The following is a 20759-nucleotide window of genomic DNA, read 5'->3' on the forward strand; positions in this document are numbered from 1 at the left end:
AATACTTTTAAATAGATTTAAAAGATAGAAAGACTCGAGAATTTCCAGAAGCTTAACATAGTAGTGATGCTGAAGTCATGTGACCATGCTGTAGTTCAAGTTGTTCACTTGTAAAGATTACCAAGATAAACAACTTTTGCTGATCATGGAGCTTATTTTACAGATTACAAGAAACATTTTTAATTTTGCAGGTTTAACCGCAAAAAAAAAAAAATTAAATAATACATTTAAAATCAGTCGACGCTATTTAATAGCTAAAGAACATACATGCGTCTCTCAACTGTATGCATCTAGTGAGGGTGATGTGGGTAGTTTCAGGCAAAGCCTACACTGCTCATTGTGTTCTGGTGTTGTAACACCCCTGAGAATAGAGCGCACTGTTGGCCTGCCGATGACTCATCTTGTGTTCAGACTGCACATAACACATATTCAGTTGTTGGTATCTATCTCTGCTGATTAACAAGCTTTCTATCGACACTCCACTGCTAGATGCTGCTGGAACATGTGAGTGGGAATTCAAAGAGTGGGAGGAAATTCTTATAGCAATACATATAGGCGCATAATCGCTCAAAAAGTAGCATATTATATGACAAAATGGCAATATAGTCAGTTTCAGTTCATCAGTTATAAAGAGCGAATTAAGAAAAGGTCATCATGACTACTAGGGCTGCACTGAATCTACGTTCAAGAATTTCCACAGCCTTCATTCACAGTAACTCATTTCCCCCCGATTCCTTATAATATATTTTAAAAATGCTTTAACCTGTAACAGTAATTTTAAGGTTGATTTATACTTCATACTAAAGAGCGCAGTATATAATACACTGTACGAGAAAGAAAAATAATATCGACATTGTGCTGTGGCTCAAAGAACTCATTTAGAATTTTTACCTTTATTTAATGAATCATCTTATACCTCCACAATCCATGCATTTTAATGGAATGGTATCTGCAATGTTAACGTTCATTGACTATGGTAAAAAAAGAACATGGAGGCCTAGGTCTGACTAAACCAAGTGCAGCGTAGTTCTCCCAATCAGTACCACTTTGGAGTCCTTAGCGCTCCAACAAAAGGCCATCTACCAGCAGCCTGTTTGAGAGCGGGGACACCTACGCCCGCTCAAACACAGATGTCTGACTGGAGAGGAGAAACCATGCGACTCCACGGCCTCCAGTTCGCATGCACCGGCCTCCAGTGATGCAGCTCATTTCTGCCACACTGCACACTTAAACCCAGTTCAGCCAGAGAATCAAAGACAAAGACTGGGAGAGTCTGGATTTCTCATGCCTGAGCTGGTTGATCAGTAGCCAAGCCATTCCCAGCCAAACTCAGAGATTCAAGTCCCGATGCCAAGGCTGCCCGGAGGTGTATCAGAGTTCAACACGATACTGCTACACATTAACCACAAACAAAAGAGAACTGTACCGGACTTTCTAGAGGAAGAGACATAAGTGTGACCTTCATTTGGCTGGGTTCTGCCAGCGTGATGGGAAATTATGGTGTGTACAAGAAGTTGTTAAATATTAATGGTTCATAAGGAAGTATTTTCTAAAGGATGTCAGAGTAAGGGTCATCTTTATTAATGCTAATGATAGTGGAATACTGATAATTCATCTCAACACAAAGAACTGTGGCACTTCAACTGTTTTAAAAAACTGCACCATTTTAAAGCACCTTGCAAATACCAGTTTAGCAAATCCTTCAATACCACGGTAAGGGATGGGCTATATCTTATTGTTTGCGATATACGGGAATATACAAATTCTCTCACAATAAGAATTAGTCTTCCAACTAGTTGTTGACATTTCGGTGTAGCGACTTTGTGGAGTGATGTGAAATTGAGCCTTAAAACAGGTTTAATTTGGACGGGTCTCATCCTTGAATAAATGTACAGCAGCATGTGCGCGATACAGTTTTGCCTGTATATAAACCTGCTCCGTTTAAGATATTGGTATAACACAAATAATTTTTGCGACCAGACATGGTTTTGTATCACAAAATAAGGCAGAAATTATACTATTTTATAGTTTTATATACAGAGATAAAGGGAATTAATTTTTACTTTATTTATTTAAACAGCTGACCTTTTACGTGCCCTGTCTGTTCTGGAGCATATAAGCTCTCCATGCGCGAGGCACGCAGTTTCCGGCCCGCACCGTTCTGTAGGTTATTACAAGTTTGTTAATTCTGAACATGTCGTGTCCACATTGCACCACAATGCGACACCGCACTCCCTCGGGTCCGCAGCAACACACCTGCCACGTTTTAAGTCGATTGGATAAACGGTTCTCTCGACATAATAAAAATACAAACAGACAGACACACACAGATTTCTTAATTAGAGAGAAGAATGTGTTCATCCCCCTTAATCCGAAGCTTTGAATATTTGGTGCTGATAGCTACCGTACCTTCGAAGCAGGAAAAAATAATAGTAATAATAATAAAAAAAATAAATAAAATGGTATTCGGACAAGCCCAGATGCCGGCTGCCAGCTCATCATGGTTGCAGAAAACCCAGAAGAATTTGCATTTACAGCGAGAGAATTAACTGGATATGGTATTAATAGATAGATTTAAAATATTAGGCTATAGAATGTTTTGATTGGGTATAGTTTGTGTTAAAATTAACGTTAGTGAGTGGGATACCTTGTCAAATGGTAAACGATGAAACGCAATGGCTGTACAAATTATGAAAATAAGACATGTGTTTATCGCTGTAATCGATTATATCAGTGGGCTCGAGACATGGTTCTCTAATTTTAATTTTAAAAAATTTGAAAATTTTAAAATAACTAACACTAGCTTTTATTATTTTGTTATTATTATATTAAAAAAAAAAAAAAAAACTACCAGAGGTTTGCTTCCTAAATACTAATATCTATCATCTCTGAGTGATACTTTAGGTGCAGAAACACCTGATGAATCTCATATTAATAGATTCAGAAACTTATTTTCCATCATTAGAAACTACAAGCAGACCTTAATATTAAAAATCAAGATTTTAATATTCCACAATCGAATGAGATTCATCTGAGATCATGAATGCGATATTGCGTCCTCAGTGTACTAAATGCTGCTCCATTTGAAAGCATGCGATGGAGATTTACTGCACAGAAATTTAAGCTTTCATTTAGCCAAAAACTGAATGACAAATAAAAGTTTTGTTACTAAATTGTGTGATCAACTGGAAACCTGTGACAGTTTTGGTAACGAGCCAATTCTAAATAAATGTTTCTGTTTTGGTTGAAATATTTCAGTTGCCATCACTGCATTGGAAGATATTTTCTTGCAAGTCAATTACTGTGACTAATCCTTTCTGGATAAAATCACATCAACGTACCATAGTAATGCCCCTATTAAAACTTCATTTTGCATTTAAGCGGACTGAGCTCACTCATGATGCAAGAAAATCGTTTAAGTTCACAAATCTCTTGGAATTACACGAGCCTCCATCTAGCCTGAAGAACAGAGAGAGAGAGAGAGAGATGGAGAGGAGACAAATAGGATGGACGTGGATTACATAAGCGCCATGGGCGGTGTTATGTCATTCACAAAGCTGTGCTTGAGGATGGAGAGACAGAGGAACTCTACCTCCCACCAGAACATCCTGCCCTCAACGGCACCACTCCTCCGCAACACACGCAGCAGTCAGGACAGCGTGATTAACAAATTGCCCGCTTTGCTCATGCACAAACATTCACAGCAAGAACCACTGGAACAGCAGCAAAACAAGAGACCGGAGGACAAGGCACGACCGGTGAACAGGCTGGAGGGAAGAGCGCGGTCAGTCACGTTTGCAGACGGGGGCAGTATGCGATTACGGGCAGGTGGTATTGTCTGCTCGTTTTAACTGCCTGTGCGCGTGGGATACGCTTGGCCACAGCTCAGACTTCCTGTCAGGCCAACCCTGATGTGCTGAGAAGACAGGGGGCGCGGTGTCAAAAACACAGTGGCGCCATCGGGACAAACGCAAACCATCCACTGCCATCTAAATAAGAGTTACTACAAGCCTTTTGTCCGAAATGCACCTACAGCAAGGCAACGCTGCGAGACAGGAATCTTTGCCGTGATATCCGTTCTTCCTGTCTGTCAGCTCAATCGCTGTAACATGACCCGAACTGCTGTGATGTCCGTGAATGTGTACCCACATGAAAGATTTCCCTCGCTCTCTTTTGTACCTGAGCGGATCGGATTAAAAGGGATGATCTCTAGTGCAAACAGAAGAAATCATTACAGCTGAATCAGTTTGTGTAATCTGTTGACATCATACGAGGCAAATAAAAAACATTCGGAGAAACTGTCCTGAAAGGGCTGCATCAATCCAATAAACTATTCATTGAACATTACAACTGGGTAATACAGACAAAATCACAACGGTTTCATATATAAGACTATATGAATTAGCACCAATTTTGTTTTCACCACACAAGCCATTGTTGCAATTTTTATACAACGTTTAAATCAAGCTGGACAACAGCACCTATGTAGTTAAAAGGCACTTTTTTATTATATGTTTGTAATGGATTTATGTACCAACTTAACAGTTCAAAGTAAATAAAAGTTGCACTGTACCTGCATTTTTTATTATTTTGAAAGCATTTAAAATAATGTTTAAATGCACCACATAAGGACTGAACAATTTAATACAACAATGCCAATAAATGTTTTAAACACTGAAATTAGGTTTAAAAGATTTCAAGATTTCAAAACATCAAAAGTAAGATGAAACGGTGGAACTGGCCTACTGGAAAGTTAAAGTGCATGAAACTAAAGGTTGATACATTTTAAATGTAAAAAGCCTAATAATTAACCAAAAAGATGCACAGCCCTACCAAAACTAAACTAAAATTTATATTTATATATATATATATATATATATATATATATATATATATATATATATATATATATATATATATATATATATATATATATATATATATGATATATCAATGACTTAAATACATAAATAAAAAAGAAAAAAGTGTATATAGTATGTACCTTTTTTGGTGCAGAAATAAATTAATCTGTTGGGAACTGTAGTGAAAAAAGCTTCTCATTAAATAGCACTTAAGTTAGAAAAGTTAATCTAAAAGCTACAAGGTCACATTGCTTTTAGTTACATCTGAACTCACATTAATCTTGCGGGTTTTAACCTTGCCAACTATAAACACCATAGTCACACAGGGTTTACAAAAAATGTTTTGTTTCATTAAACTCAACTTAGCCGTCTATGCTGGTATGCTGGAAAGGCTTGTCTGTGACGACACACAGTGATCTTATTATTCATTTAGTTGTGTGTTTTAAATCACATACCAGATATAACAGTTCAGCATAATCACTACCGGCTGACACTGGTCACACAGTATACACCGTCACAGCACCCATCTAAGCCCTGACGTTCAACAGATCTCCATAAGAGCATTACGAATGGAGTTTGAATATTAATGCTTTTGTGTGTAATCACAACACGTTAATCAGAACAGATGGGATGGACTGTGATCTCTAGACCAGTGATGTCACTCCTCTCCTCATTGATAAGAGCAGCATGTCCAGGCATGGGGGGGTTGGTTAGAGAGAGAGAGAGAGAGTGTGTGCACTGATCACACCATCACTTTGGAGTGGTGCAGAAGAAGATGAGTAATCATCACTAACACCCTCGTCACCGACTGTGAATCAAACCTACATTAGAGAATATTCCATTTACCTTTACGGGAAAGAAATGTTTTCCGAAAGGCCCCGTATATTACTGAATGGATATTGTTCGGTGTTATGTTGCAGCACTGCTCCTTTAATATCGCAGACATCCTGAAAGGTCATTTCATCTGGCAGAAGCAGGACTGCTCAGAATCCTGCGTGACGCGTCCTCGGAGCGGATAAGAATCAGCTGGAAGGGCCGTGACATCACTGCACGATATTGAGCCGAGCAATGCTGCTGCAGCAGACCTCTCAGGGAATCATGTCTGAGCATGTCTGTGTGCCGTCCTTCAGGAGAGCAGCCTCCGTGCTCAGTCACAGACAGACTAGTGTTGCAATGTTCAACTCATTTCAGTTAATCTTATGACATTTTTACACTGACTCAGTTTCATGAGAGGTCGTAATATTTTGTACGAGATTCTGCATTTTGCATATTGTCATGACAGGCGTGCTATTTTAGTGTTATTAATATAATGTTGTAGCATGTACTAAAATTTGGAACTATATTTTTTTTAATTTCCGTTTCCAAGTCTTGGGTGTCCCCAAAATGCATCTATGAAATACACCATAGATAATGTATTAAGGGAGTCAGCCATCCCAGAGCAAAATCACCAGAACGCTGTCTGCAGGAAACATAACCAGTGGAAACATTGTGTTAAAAGTAAGAATCATAATTGATAGAGTGAACTGCAATTAAATTATTTGATAAAATGCCTCCCAGGATAACAACACGGTCACAAACGGACATACCTGAGCTTAAGCTCAAAGCAAGATCGGAATCTCTAGGGAAGATATCAAGTCAACTGACAAAGCTTGTTATGTAAATAGATTTCACTATTGCATATACAAGGCTTTGTTTGTGCATTATGGGTTCTACAGGATTCCTAACAACAGAAAAACCACTGCAGTCAAGAACAAAGAGACTGAATCAATCCGCTTTAAATAATGTACTAATATTGCCTCGTCATATGAACCAAGCATTATAAACCATCCAAACAGTCTGTGCAGAAAGAGAAAGGTGAGAATCACAAAGACGAGGCCCGGGCTCTCCAGCCTTCATCACCCCCCCCCCATCCATAAAGCATGAGCTGGGCTCAGCGGGTGGGCCCAGTGGAATCAGCCCACCCTGCAGACACGTACAGCACCTCCTCCACTGAGGTTACGCCTCTGAGATGCTCTTTGTACTATGGCTAGGGGGAATTCGATTTACTGGGACATTAGCTTTTTCATATTATTCAGCAATGATGCTCAAAAATACAACATTTTTAGTTGATTTTTTACATTAAGATAAGATCACAGGTAAATGCAGATAGGACACATTAAATTCAGGTTTTGCACAACTTGTGCATTAATTGCATGATTAGCAATCATACATGGGCAGCTAGATTATTGGATAAGGACTGTTAATCATTTTATAGATTGCTGTTCTGCTGGCACTGATTGAGATCAGTTTTATATTTGCACCTACCATATTTTCACTGACTGCACCACCAACATTGTAACCATTTGTCAAAACAAAAGACTCTTTAGTATAGGGACCAACTCTCACTGTAAACTAGTTACTTATTAGCATTTATATAACTAGCATATTGGCTTTTTATTAATACTTATAGGGGTGGTTTCCTGGATAGGGATTAGATTAAGCCAGATCTATACTTTTGCTAAAATAGGACATTAAAGTAGTTTTTACAAATGTGCCTTACAAAAAACATTACTTGTGCTTTTTGTGACCAAACAATGTTTTTAAATGTATTTTAAGCCACGTCAGTGCTTTTTTCAGTTTAGACAGCTGTAACATTTTTTTTTTAATATATCTAGGACTATTCTTAAACCCAGTTTGGGAAATGACCCCATAAAGCAAACATTCTACATCTTTAATCCTAACTCTAAACCTAAACAGCAATAATCAGTAGTATTTAGGACTCTTTTGGAGTCAAAAATCATAGTTAATAGTGATAATTGGAACAAAGTGGACATGGTTTACTTAAAATGTGTTCATACATTTTTGCTCATCCCAACAAAAATGTCTTTCAGGTCAAAGGGGCTAAATAATTATGATATTTTACTATACTAATAAATCAATGATAATCAAATGCACTTTGAACTGAGCATAATGCAAAATTATTTACACTGCCTATGGAAATGTCTATTGCTTCTAGATTTTATTTCTTTAACTGATGCAGTTAATAAAAAAAAAAAAAATGGTGTTTTATTCTCACTGACATTCAGCATGCACAGCATGTGCGTAAAGACTAAGCTAATCGATAATGAAACTTCTAGACTATTTTCATTATTGATGTTTTTTAGCAATTAGTCATTGCAGTCTTAATTCCCATTATTTAAAAAGGGTGAAGGTCAAAAGATTGGTGCTGCTGTGCCATTGTTAAAATTTCTTGATGCATTGGGAATCGTTTTGTAATCACACAGTTGTCTCCTTTAACCGAAATTTAATTTCAGAGCAAAAAAAATAAAATAAATAAAAATAATCCTCAAAGGCGCAATCAGCTAAATCCAGTTTCAAGAGTCCTAGAACATTCAGAATCTCTCCAGCACCCGTGATGGGCAGAAATAAGGGGATAGACAGCATGCAAGAGCTTGAAGTTGAGTCTGGGGGAGGGTAGACCTCAGGGATCGGGTTGCACAGTAAAGGACGTAGGGGAAGCACATCCTCAGGATTTCATGCTACAGTCACAATAGCATCTCCTTCACCTGACCATCCAGCGCCTCACTTCCTTTGGTCCTTTCTTTGTGGGTTTTAACAAATAAACATGTTCCCCAAAAAAATGACACAACAGCCTGATTGTAGATCAAATTGTGTGGGTGTCGTACAGTACTTAATGTGTTCTAAAATATAATAAATATAATATAAATAACTTAATTTATTATTATGTTTTTCATTTAAGTTTTAGGCGAGTCATTCTTGACAAGACTGCTTTTATTTGATCAAATTACAGTGAAGCAGATACGCTGTAAAATTTTATTACAAATTTAAAATCATAATCAAATATTTAAAATCATTTTAAAATATACTTTCCAGCAACATTACTAGTGACAGATGACTCTTCAAAATTCATTCTAATATGCTGATTTGATGTTCAATTATTGTTGGTGACAAATTATTAATAATTTTTATTATCAATGCTGAAGACGTGTAATATTTTTGAGGAAACCGTAGTACATTAAATTTTATAATATGTTTATTATTATTATTATTATTATTTAAATGCATATTAGAATAAATATGTGAACGCTGGGTATTGCAGTATATAAATCCGTATATAAAAATATTTCAAACAGTATATATTTTAAAATATCAATATAAAATATTTTAAAGTAGGAAACAAAAACAAAAAAAGGAATTACATTCCTTTGACACCAGAAGGTTTACCTGTTTATTTATTGCTTGCATTGATTACAATGGCATTCATTAAGGTGCAGTCACAAAGGTTACTTTAACAACTAGCTCTAAGAAACAGTCTGCATATTGTATCCCGGCAGCCTCTGTTAGGGGTCAGGGCTTCAGTTTATATGGGACCCTGCTGATTTGGTATAACTCCAGTGTGGTGCTCCAGGAGCTGAGCAAGGCACCGGTGTAGAGTTACACAAGCTCGGCTGCCAGGCAGTTTAATCAGCGGACTGCTTTTCAGACGTCATACGATAACAGCGCTAAGTGAACATCCTGGAAACGCTTGTGGTCAGAGTGCCACCTTTCCTGAAGTGCTGATTCATCACTGAGACACAAACCCTGCTGTGGGACATGTACGGAGCTGCGCGGCCTGCATACTGTCCCAGATACAGCACAGGAAGATGATTTATACGCAGCAGAAAGACACAAACCGCTTGCACAGACATTCCAGCTTAAACCAGCAGAGCGGCAGACATGTAGGCTTACACACAGCTTTACTCATATAGACGCTTGCTGTGCTATGAGCTGAATTATTGATCAGCTGCTGCTGCCACCCTTTTCCTGTCTCCTCTGGTCCAACACACCCCTGAACGACATGTATCATTACAAACACATCCGCCTGACTTCTACTTCCAACATAAGAACAGCCAATGTTTACTGTACTACTATTTTTTTTATACTCATGCAAAGAAATCCTTAATACCTTAATAATTCTATGACTAACTGCTCCCATTCAGGAGAAATATAGCACTTTTAATACAACATCTTATTTTTCTAAGATGACAATAGAGTATGCGTCTGAAAAGTCTCGTGTTTGATGTAGTAGTCAACCGATATACCGGCATGGCCAATTTTTTATTTTATTTATTTTTTTAAAAATCGGCATCAGCAGATTAGTTTTTCTGGTTGGCCTACGCGTTTGAGGTGGAAATTTTATTTTGACAATAATTAGACAGAACTGGTAAAAAGACATTAAAACGTATATAAAAAAATGTTTTAATATTTTTAAAAATCGTAACACTTTCTTGTTTGCTGTCGGAATTAAAAAAAAAAAAAATGCATTAATGTAATTTGAACAAATCTTTGAATGGCTAATGAACATTTAACTTCACAAACCTTAGCTAAATCCGGTTGTGAGATCTTGTGGTCCTGTACATGCCTGGTATTAATATGCATGTGGCAATCCTATCACAAAAGCGCTAAGTACAGGTGCAAATGGGGTGTAAAATGTTTTGCGCTTGTCCACTTCTGACCACATCCAGACGCGGTCGAATTCGACCGGACTGCTGTTGTAGTGTAGACGCACATGTAGTCGAACGCATTTGCTAAAGAACTTCTCTACGCCTAGTGACTAAACATGTAATTATTGGGGGACTGTTACTGGAAAGCGTGCTTGTTGCTGGGTTGAACTAGAAAGATTCTTTCGAAACACTATTACGAGTAAACATCGTCTCTGTTGGTTATGGTGTTTCCATTTACTTTTAATAATTTTTTTTTTTTTATTTAATTTTTTGTATTTTTTGTATTATAACTATTTATTTGTGAAAAATATGTGGTGTAAATATAAGTGTTTATTTTACATACTTTTAAATTACAAAAAAAATGTATGCTTATTTTACCCTGCTTTCCAACCGATATTATGAAAAATTTGATTCAAATTCTGAATTATGTTTTAAATGCAACTAACAGGACCGATGGCCACATTGCCTACGTTTCAGGAGTGCCATCAGAATCAAGTGAGTGCAAACAAACTATTGTGTTAAATATTCTTCATACGAAAAAAAATTAAGAATCGGAATGCATTAACATTCATTATGACAGCAATAACCCTAATATAATCAGACGTAACGGCTGACAAATCCTAACTTGGTTGACTGTAAAAAACATTTGTTAAAAACAGCAAACACTGCAAATCATGTCACTGCATAACTTTTTATAAAGTAAAACGGCAAGTAAAAAAAACAAAAACAATTGGACTGCCAGAATTCATTTCAGCCAACATAAGAAATATATTCAATTGGTGATCAGCACCTCACTCACTGAAATCTGAATTTCAATCCAATGGGATGTTCTGTAAAGCTTGTCTGGGGTTAGAAACCAGTATGAAAACAATACGCCCCATTGCCCAAAATCTGTGCTTGAAAAATCTCTAGAAGAAATCATAGAAAATGTCCCTGTTAGCGTGACCCCTGCGAAATGAGGAACACAAATCTATTCAGCACTAAATTCCCCTCGGACGACAATGACATTTGTATCTAGTTGGTAACCAATAAATGCACAAACACGAAACGAGGTACCGCGTTGCTGACGCAGCAGCTTCTGAGTATATTTCTTATGCTAACGCGCTCAGCATGACGATGTTGACCGAGGAATGACCGTGTGTGAATTTCAAGTGTTGAGTCTGAGGCCACGCCCCCTGGCCTGTCATCATTCAGACACTGAACAGAGCGCGGTCACAAAAACTACAACATCACCGCACTGCTCCGTGACGCCCCGGCCGCCGCTTCCTGAATCACAGTGAAAAATGCAGCAGCCACTGCATGAGCACACAAATGCTTTTCCACCATCAATAATTCTACACGCTGCACTGAGCAATTTGACCAACATTTCAATTTAAGTTATGTAAAAAATTTAAAAACTGGGGGAAGAAGTATTTCCATACCACAAACTCGTCAATTTGGGGGAAAATTATGCTAAATACAAATGGAAAATGTATCTGCTGCTGTTGTTTATATTTTTTATTTAAATGAAAATAAAGTATTTATTTAACGTTCATTACAATATATAAAACACTCATAGTAAATTATTTCATATTACATTATTATACTTGCATGAACGATCTATTTAGTAAATGTGTTTCCATCATAGGAAAATATGTTTCCATCCAGCAATTTGCATGAAAATGCGTGAATGGAAACTCGACTGCTTATCTCTTATCCATTTGTGCCTTACACCTACTTGAAAACTGATATGGAACAAAGACAATGAAGAACAAATAGCCGACAAAAGGCTTGGAATAAGAAACATCATCAACAATGGCTTTGACATTTTTGTTAGGCAGCATTTCAGAGATAAATATACAATGGAAAAGCACTGTAGAATTTCTTAGTTAGAGGCACAAAATATCTTTTAACATGATCTGATCATTGCTGACGGGTTTTCTCTATTCATCAACCACTGGTAAGTGAAGTAAAACATGAATTTCGTAGCGAGCGAGTAGATTTTCGTATATATATATATATTCTCCTAGGCCCAGTAGTAAAACAAACCGTTCTGCAAGATCAAAACTGAAGCTATGACTCAACATGTCAAATACTCCAGAGGGGAAAAAAAAATCCTCCATCCAATACAAAGGAAACATCCTCACAAAACCTGCTCGGAAACTGCAAGCTTCAAAGACAGAAAAATAATGGTAAATCCCTGCCACGAAAGCCAACTGCAGTATAAACAAAGTCATGCACCTGGACGTGAAGATTAAGGTAGATGAGATGCAATGAGCAAGCGCACTGATGTAAACGCAAAAATATAAAAGAGCGCATGAAAACACTTGAAATGAATATTATTCGAGCAAACAAAGCAGATAAATGCAGGGTACGGCAGAGCTGGTGCTGATTATAATCTTACCTGCACTGCCTAATGTTTTATAGAATCGATATTCCAAATGTAGCTGCGGGGCCCTCGATTTCACAGGTTCCTTTAGGTGTGGCAGAAGAAAAAAAAGATTCAATTAAAACTTTTATTTGTTCACATAACATTTTTTACTTACAATATACAAATATTCCAGCCACAAGCACACATTTATTTCCACACGTCATGTTTAAGTTATGCGTATCAGAATATACAAGTATATTCTTGAGGTTCCTAAAATATCTAAAATCACATCGGTTTAGAGTTTGATTCCAGATCTACAGACATGTCTAGACATTATAACTGCACGTTACAACAAAACGTTAACAGAACACCAGCCTCTGCTGTTACAATCACTTGTAGAAAATAAGAAATATACATACCAACTTTATTGCAACGTACTCATTCGTATAGAGATTCTTTCCTAAAAAAGCAAAACAGACAAAGCAGGACAATTATGAGAAGGTTTCAATATGAACACAACAACACATACATATTGATCTATACTTATATTTTCAAGTATTGGATTTCTGCCCATATTCATCCTTACAGAGCTGAGTTAAGGCTCATTCAAAGCTCTCTCATCCCACTACCATAAAAACAAACATTTCATCCCAAATTCAAGTCAAGATATCCAGTCCTGTCCTAATCCCAGAAGAATGACTCCCATTCCCTCCCACTCCCTGATTGGCTGAAATTTGGAATCAGTAAACAGTACAAAAATACAGTAAAGATAACAGTACGCCAAGATTGGCCACCTTAGTTAAAAAAAAATTCTCCCTATTTTATTGAACTAAAAACCCATTTAACCTTCATTCAGTTTAATGTAAATCATCCATGTAAACACGCGGGTATATTACATAACAAAATTTTCATATAACCAAGTTTTCATTAAGATAAAATTCCACTCTTGCTATAGAAGAACAAGAGAGTGTCCACAGATTCCGGACTGAGACTGGTGCGCAAAGTGCACTGGGAAGCCACCTGTTTCTCTTATACTAAGTGCATTATTGCCACCAACTATTAAGGCCCTTTCACAAAGGACACGATAAGCGGTGGAACCTCCACGCGGCTGCTGCTTTCTCTCGTAGAAGAAGCGTTTTCTTGCACCGTGTCCACGCTAGATGCGATGCAACGCAAATCAATCAAATATCGCAGCCAATCAGTAGCATTCGTGGGTGGGCTCTCTCTGGAAGTTCACTGCTCTCGCAACAAAATGGATGCGTTCATAAACCTAATTAATAAATATTAAATGGAACACTCCGATATTTGTGGAAAAGGCTCATTCTCCAACTCTCTAGAGTTAATAGACCGAGAGTTTTACCATTTTGGAATTTATTAAGCCAATCTATGGGACTGGCGATAGCATTTTTAGCGTAGCTTAGCATAGACCATTGAATCCAATTAGATCAGTAGCATCACGTTCAAAAACGACCAAAGACTTTCAATATTTTTTCTATTTAAAACTTGACACTTATAGTTACATCATGTACCAAGACTGGTGGAAAATGAAAAGTAGTCATTTTCTAGGCCGACACGATTAGGAACTACACTGTCATTCCAGCATAATACTCAAGGAGGTTTGCTGCCATAACATGATATCACATAGCAGGCACAGTGATATCACTGATACCATAACATGGCCATAAAAAAAAAAAAACTTCCTTGAAAGTATAGTTTAGCCAGTACAGACAGTATAGCACAAAGCAGGTTGCGCAAAAAAATAGTTTGTAAGAGATAAATGGTAGCTTTACCAGTTTTTTTTTTCCCACTCTTTGCAAATTGCCTGCCCTGATAATGTGCTAGTTAGCAAGATCCATGAAAACGCTGCTGTCGCAGAACAGTCAATACCTTTTTTTGCGCAAAGAAAAACAATTTACTTAACCATTCTTCTCTGCTGAGTTACATCTTCCGACATTTTGGAGATTACTTAAGAACGTTTTTGACATAATCAGCGTTCTTTATGTTCGGGTGGAAAAGCACGTGCATTAACATAATAAACTGTTAACAGTTAGGGGAAAGCATGCGAATGCATTGTGATACTCTCTAAAATGGTGGAAGATTTAACTCTGGGGAAAAAAAAAAGAATAATTGCCGTCTATGGAGGCTCAAATAGAGCTACGATTTCATCATAAATATTTTAATTTGTGTTCCGAATATGAACAAAGGTCTTACGGGTTTGGAACAACATGAAAGTAATTAATGAGACAATTTCCATTTTGCGGTGAACTAACCCTTTAAAGTCACCTGTGTAGAGAGTTTATAAAGGCGTTTGTTAATGATACAAATACATTTTAAAATTGATTTTGAGCAGTTCCAAAAATCGTGAATATCAGTGACTTTAACTGAAAAGAGGGCTGCGGTAAGCAGTAGCTCTTTATCATTTAAAAGGAAACGCAACAAAAAGGGTTACCATGAACAAAACTTTTTAAAAAGTGTGTTGTTTTACAGTACCATTGAGAAATTTTAACCAAAGTAGGTTGTAGACTTCATGAGGACCATAAGAATGATTCTTCACAAGAATCATACTAACTTGTCTGATACCCATTTAAAACAAAAATTCAAATCGCTACGTTCATGCTATGTTGTTGCAGACCAGCCTCGAGTCTTCCTTAAAAGGTGAAGTGTGCCATTTTTTTGTTTGACATCACAACACCAAGCAACTCTACTCAACCAATCCGTTTGCTCAATTAACAGATCATGCACATTCTCAGAAAACTTCTATGAAAACACTATTTTTGCTATACAACTTGTTGCCACAAGCAGTGCAGAAATGACACACTACAGCTTTAAGGACCCTAAACACGACTAAGTCAACGTTCTCTCGTGTACTGACTAATGATGGTGACCCAGGAACAACAGAGCTCTTGAGATTCACTCCTGCTTGGCACCTATAAGCAAAGAACTTCACCCCTAGTTGCTCCATGGAGATTTTTTATGAACAAATAATAACACTAATGGCTTCCTCTTACCGAGCTTCAGCTCTCCAAAATTGCCACAGCCGATCTTCTTGCCAACTCTGAAGTTCGGTCCAACCATAAGGACCCCAGAGGACGTGGAGGAGCTGGAGGGCCGAGAGTGCCCGCTGCGCCCCTGGGCCACTTTACTGCTCCTGACCGGCCTCTCGCCCTCCTTCTCTCTGGGGTGATCCATGACTGCGGTGCCGGAGGCACAGAGATCCAGACGAACCAGGCCGGAGCCCAAAGCAGACAGCTCAGGCCAAAAGAAAACTCATGGGACGACTGCTGTTGGCACCGCTGCCGCTGAACCAGTCACTGCTGCCAGCACACTGAGGGAAAGAAACATTCGATCTGAGCATGTTTTAGGCATCGTTACACCTCTGAAACAATAAAAGCGTGTAAAAAGTACATTACTTCTTTATAACAAATAAAACATCATGAAATCACCTCCTAAAGCAAGTTCACAAAAGCAGGAATATTTCACTGTGAATGGCAATGCCAGAATTCAATCCAAACGAACCACTGTTTACCTCTGGAAAATCTATATCGCCATAGAAGAAATGACATTTAACCAGTGGGTATTTTGTTGGAAGCAGGCTTCAACCAGAGGGGAATAATTGGTCAGCTACAGATAAAAATCAGCCAATTTCCTTACTAATTGCACAATCAGCCAATATCACATTTGACAAACAGTGAGTGCAAATGTATGATGCTAAATATGCTAGACAGTATTTAACCTTTTCTTAGAATAACAAATACCCATAAAAAAAACCCATATTGCGTCAATAACAATTACAATACTTGTAATTAACTTGTATTGTAATCATTTTCTCATTATTATTATGGGATAAGTTTTTGGAGGCATTACATTTTGATTAAAAAGGCAGCATGTTTTTCTGTGCACTAATGAATTGACCAAAATAAGACCAGAAACTAAATAGGATGACCTGATATATAATTTTCAACGTTGACCTTCAAATAAAAAAAAATATTATATGGATTAAGTAACACTATCAGAACAGCAAACCAAAATAGCAAAAAAAAACTAAATAAATTATAATATTAGTAATATATATATAAAAATGTTTCAGTTTTATACAAAATTATTGATCAAAATTTAAATATTGATCCTCGAGTGACATGTTTTGACTGTTAGCGTCTATTTCCTGCACAAAGATAATAAGCTACATCATGTAAACACTTCAAAAGTGGACAAACATCACTGTGAACAAAAAGGATGCTAAAGTAGACATTTGCAATTTGTGTAGATACAATATTTTGTAAGCTTGTTGCCATTTAACCAAAAAAAAACACTTTCCTATGATTGTGTTAAGGTTCCATTTACAAAGAACACATCTTTGAATCTTAAAAACGTGAGATGCACTGGAATGGTTAAAAAAAAGAAAAGCAGCGTAGAACGAGATGTGCTTTAAAGATGCGACTCAATGACAACAAAAATGGGAAATATTAGATATAGGCAAACAGTTGAAATAAGAAAATTAAATTGAAGAATTTTATACAATTCGCGATATCCGGATACAGACGCTATGAGCGCCGCCTTCGATGTTGCCGTCAAATAAAACAGTCGCCATGCCAACTGGCTACTGTAAACAGAAACTTGCGATGCTTGCACCGCCTCAAAGTTCTTGTGATTGGTGCACTGCTCTGGAACTGACAATGATGAGCAAAGCTGCAATTTTAAAAGTTACAAGTCATAAAACGCCTGTCAAGCACGTGTTAACGTGAAAAAACGATGGAAAAGTAGTGCTTTTGAATGGAAAAATGTGTTCTGTGCGAATGGCCCCGAGGACACAACACATCTTAGTCAAATTTACACTAAAACACATTTACTTCATTTTAATTACCTAAACTAATGGTGTTTTGGTAAAAAAAAGAAAGTGCATCAATATTAGGCTTGTAATTTGCAGTACATGAGGGACTAAGCACTAAATACAGTGCTTGTTGTCTTCATGCGTGCATGCAGGTAGAGCACATGATGTTGTTGTTTTCAGAAATGCGCACATGCAGGTCTGTTCGCGGATGACAGATATGGGTCACTTACAAACTTAAAAAGCAAAATGCATGACAAAATTATTGCTTACATAAGCAATCAGGCACAATCAAGGGCAGACTGGGCCACATAAAACATGACAGAAAAAAAAGAAGCAAAACAAGGTTCCATAAGAAGAAGCAGAGAAGTTCGATAAATAAAGCCCTAACAAAGGGACTGAAGTGTTTCTAACTGACCTATAATCACACACACATCTATTGTTCCCAACGTCAACCGCATCGCAGCCATGCTAAACAACAGCGGTTGACATTATATTAAATATAAGCCCACAAAGGCGCATGCATTTTGATGTATTTCTAATGCCCACGGCATCATCATTTGTGATTATCTGCGATGCAGCACTAATGCAATATGCTGTATCCATTAGATGCCTCATCTCAAATCATTAACCTTTTGAAAAGAGATTAGCTCAGGAGGAAGTCGGGCATCAGGGAGGGATTCCTATTGTGACACAACCAGTGAGGAAACGCTTCCCTGAACCCCCGAGTAAGACCGCACACTCACCGAGGCGAAAACCTTCAATACTGACATTCAAAAATCGATTTTTTTTTTTTTTTGAGTCAAAATCGGTAAAAAATCACTAGAATACAAAAACCACATACATTGACTTAAGGCTCATTTAAACCAAGTAATTATGATAACTTTGTTAATGCCGAGAGGATTTAGTTGTAGCTGTGAAGTTTTAATGATCAAAAATTCGGAAGCCCACACCACGTGGTTTGAATCGTATTGAATCATATATGATTGTCATTCATATTCAGCTGAATGATAAAAACAATGACAGCCGATAAGAATCCGCCTGATTGCTCAACCATGTGAAACAGAAACATAACTGAAGCACAAATGGGTTTTTTTTGTTGCGGATGCTATTATAGTTATTGTTACGGTTATCATTCTTGATGCGAGCGGATCTTTAAAGTCGTGTGCATTCTGTTTGGCAGCCAACGTATTGTTCATCAGCCGGAAAAAAAATTAAAAAGTTGGGGAAGTAATTGCAATTAAATAGTTATTCCGCGCCATTATTATAGCCGTGGTGTGGAATTCAGTATTCTCATATAATTAAAATCATTATTAAATCGTTATTGTTATTAATGTGGATTGGGCTTTATGGGTGGATTCTGATCAGCAGTCAACGCTTTATAAAATAATTGCTCCTCTGTGCCATTATAGTTATAATCATGGACTTCCCCATTTTCGTAAAATTCGACAATCATTAAAACAACACAGGAATTATTACAGCTATAACCCACTTGATGCAAATACTCATTTATTTAGTCGCTCATTTGTTAACGTAATTTAGCCATAAGAGTTGTTTTTATAAATGTTTGAATATTTGCATGGAATTTATGGCTGAAGTCAAACCACAAGCACCACCTGTTACAACCTAAAGTTACATATTCAGATTAATACTCTTAATGTGAACAAATACAGCACTTCTGAGCGAGATACACAAATCAATGAATGGTTGCGTGGCCACTGACATTTAAATGAAACTATTAAAGGAACAGCTCATCCAAAAATCTCATTTCTGTAATAATTCATAATAATCTCGTGTTGATTGATGGAGGCCTTTCTTTCCTTCTTGCAAAAATTGGTGCTGGGCACTTATGTTTGACTGACGGCCACAATCGTATGGATAAAAAATTAAAGATGCAATGAAAGCGAATGACAACTAAAGCCGTCAAGATTTTTTTTACAGAAATGCTAACACTAATTTTCACCTTAAGGTGAACTAGCCTTTTAAACTTGCATCTTTCTCCGAAGACCACAGTCTCAGACCTGTGTAATGGATTCTCTGAGGGTCCCCTAGCAAAGACAAAAGCCTTCTTTTAAAAAAAAATTATAATAAATAAAAATACAAATAACAAAGCACAAATAAAAATGAAAATATTAAACGTGAGTTAATGAACTCCGCCTATACCCGTATGTTTAACACAACCAAATAAACGTAAATAAAAAAAAAAACACAGCAAATAAATAAATAAATAAATAAATAAAGCCTTCTCACGACATTGAATGAGCTTTCCTCCTGCTGCGGGCCAGAAGCCTCAGTGTTCAACGTTCAATGTTTTCAGCCCTTAACAGGAAGGAGGAAGACGATATTTCACAAATCACCTGCCAGCTGTCCGGAGGACTGATATATCTAACTGCTTTGTTGATAATCAATCGAGCAGCTTGGATATCGGTGCGTATTTCATCCAAACAGCGAACAGAGACATCAAGTTATTAATTTCTGTCGCTAATATGAGCCACAGGGCGAGTCGTGATGCGCAGTTATTGTTCAAACTCTGTATACGGATCACAGCCTCAATCGATCAGTCAAGATTACCGTTAATTATAGGCAGGATTACCCGTCAGCTAACCAATATGAACTAATGGAGCTAACAGCTTGACAAACACCTTTAGCTCGTTAGCTATAGCAGCTTTATTTCTTTCACTCACTTCCACGATGAACTTCGCCAGAGGCTTCGGGGGCAGATGGATACTGAGATACCAGCGTCTGTAGATCATATGACACCTTTTCTGAATAAAATCAGGGTTGATATCCGCTACCCGCTTTTCCTCCTTTCTTTAGTGTTCCTGCAAGTAACGTGAACCTTTCGCTGGTCGCGAACGACTTCCGCTCTCGGACTCTAAGGAGATTTCAAAACAAAAGTCCCCGCGCTCATTACGGCCATTCATAACACGCAGAACGTTTTTTTCCCGTAATTCTTAAACAACATTTCTTCCTGCGTCCGCGTTTCTCTAAAAAGCCATACTTTCAGAAATATGCAGAAATCAGCTGTTCAAGCTGAGGTAATTAAGCTTTATTAAATATAGCTTGGTTATTCACGCAAGAAAAAATGAACAGGACGCTTAATAGGACGGAAATCAAAATCTAAAGTTATGAGGACGCTAACATGAAATATCACCATCTTACCCAATTTTGATCATTTTTGATACATTTTATTTAGGGGCGTTATTTGCTAAATAAAGTGACATTACAAAAGACTCCCA

The 20759-nt window shown here is 37.3% G+C and overlaps 1 protein-coding gene across 6 annotated transcripts in view; it reads right to left on the reverse strand.

The window, feature by feature from the left end:
• The window catches only part of csnk1g1 (casein kinase 1, gamma 1), a 38079-nt gene extending 17699 nt beyond the window's left edge, over window positions 1–20380 (reverse strand). For 4 of the 6 annotated variants that reach the window (XM_043244403.1, XM_043244402.1, XM_043244401.1 and 1 more), the window contains exons 1-4: window positions 20205–20380; window positions 15704–16020; window positions 13115–13155; window positions 12729–12798 (exon numbers count right to left, since the gene is read on the reverse strand). In XM_043244403.1, coding sequence (XP_043100338.1) covers window positions 12729–12798; window positions 13115–13155; window positions 15704–15884 — 292 coding nt within the window. In that variant the 5' untranslated portion in view covers window positions 15885–16020; window positions 20205–20380. Of the gene's footprint in view, window positions 1–12728; window positions 12799–13114; window positions 13156–15703; window positions 16021–19770; window positions 19840–20204 lie in introns of all 6 variants that reach the window. The other 2 variants (XM_043244400.1, XM_043244405.1) reach the window with 2 other exon arrangements.
• Between the last annotated feature and the right edge of the window lie 379 nt (window positions 20381–20759).

The sequence above is a fragment of the Puntigrus tetrazona genome, chromosome 7 (assembly GCF_018831695.1).
Source record: "Puntigrus tetrazona isolate hp1 chromosome 7, ASM1883169v1, whole genome shotgun sequence".
In the NCBI taxonomy this organism is placed as follows: domain Eukaryota; kingdom Metazoa; phylum Chordata; class Actinopteri; order Cypriniformes; family Cyprinidae; genus Puntigrus; species Puntigrus tetrazona.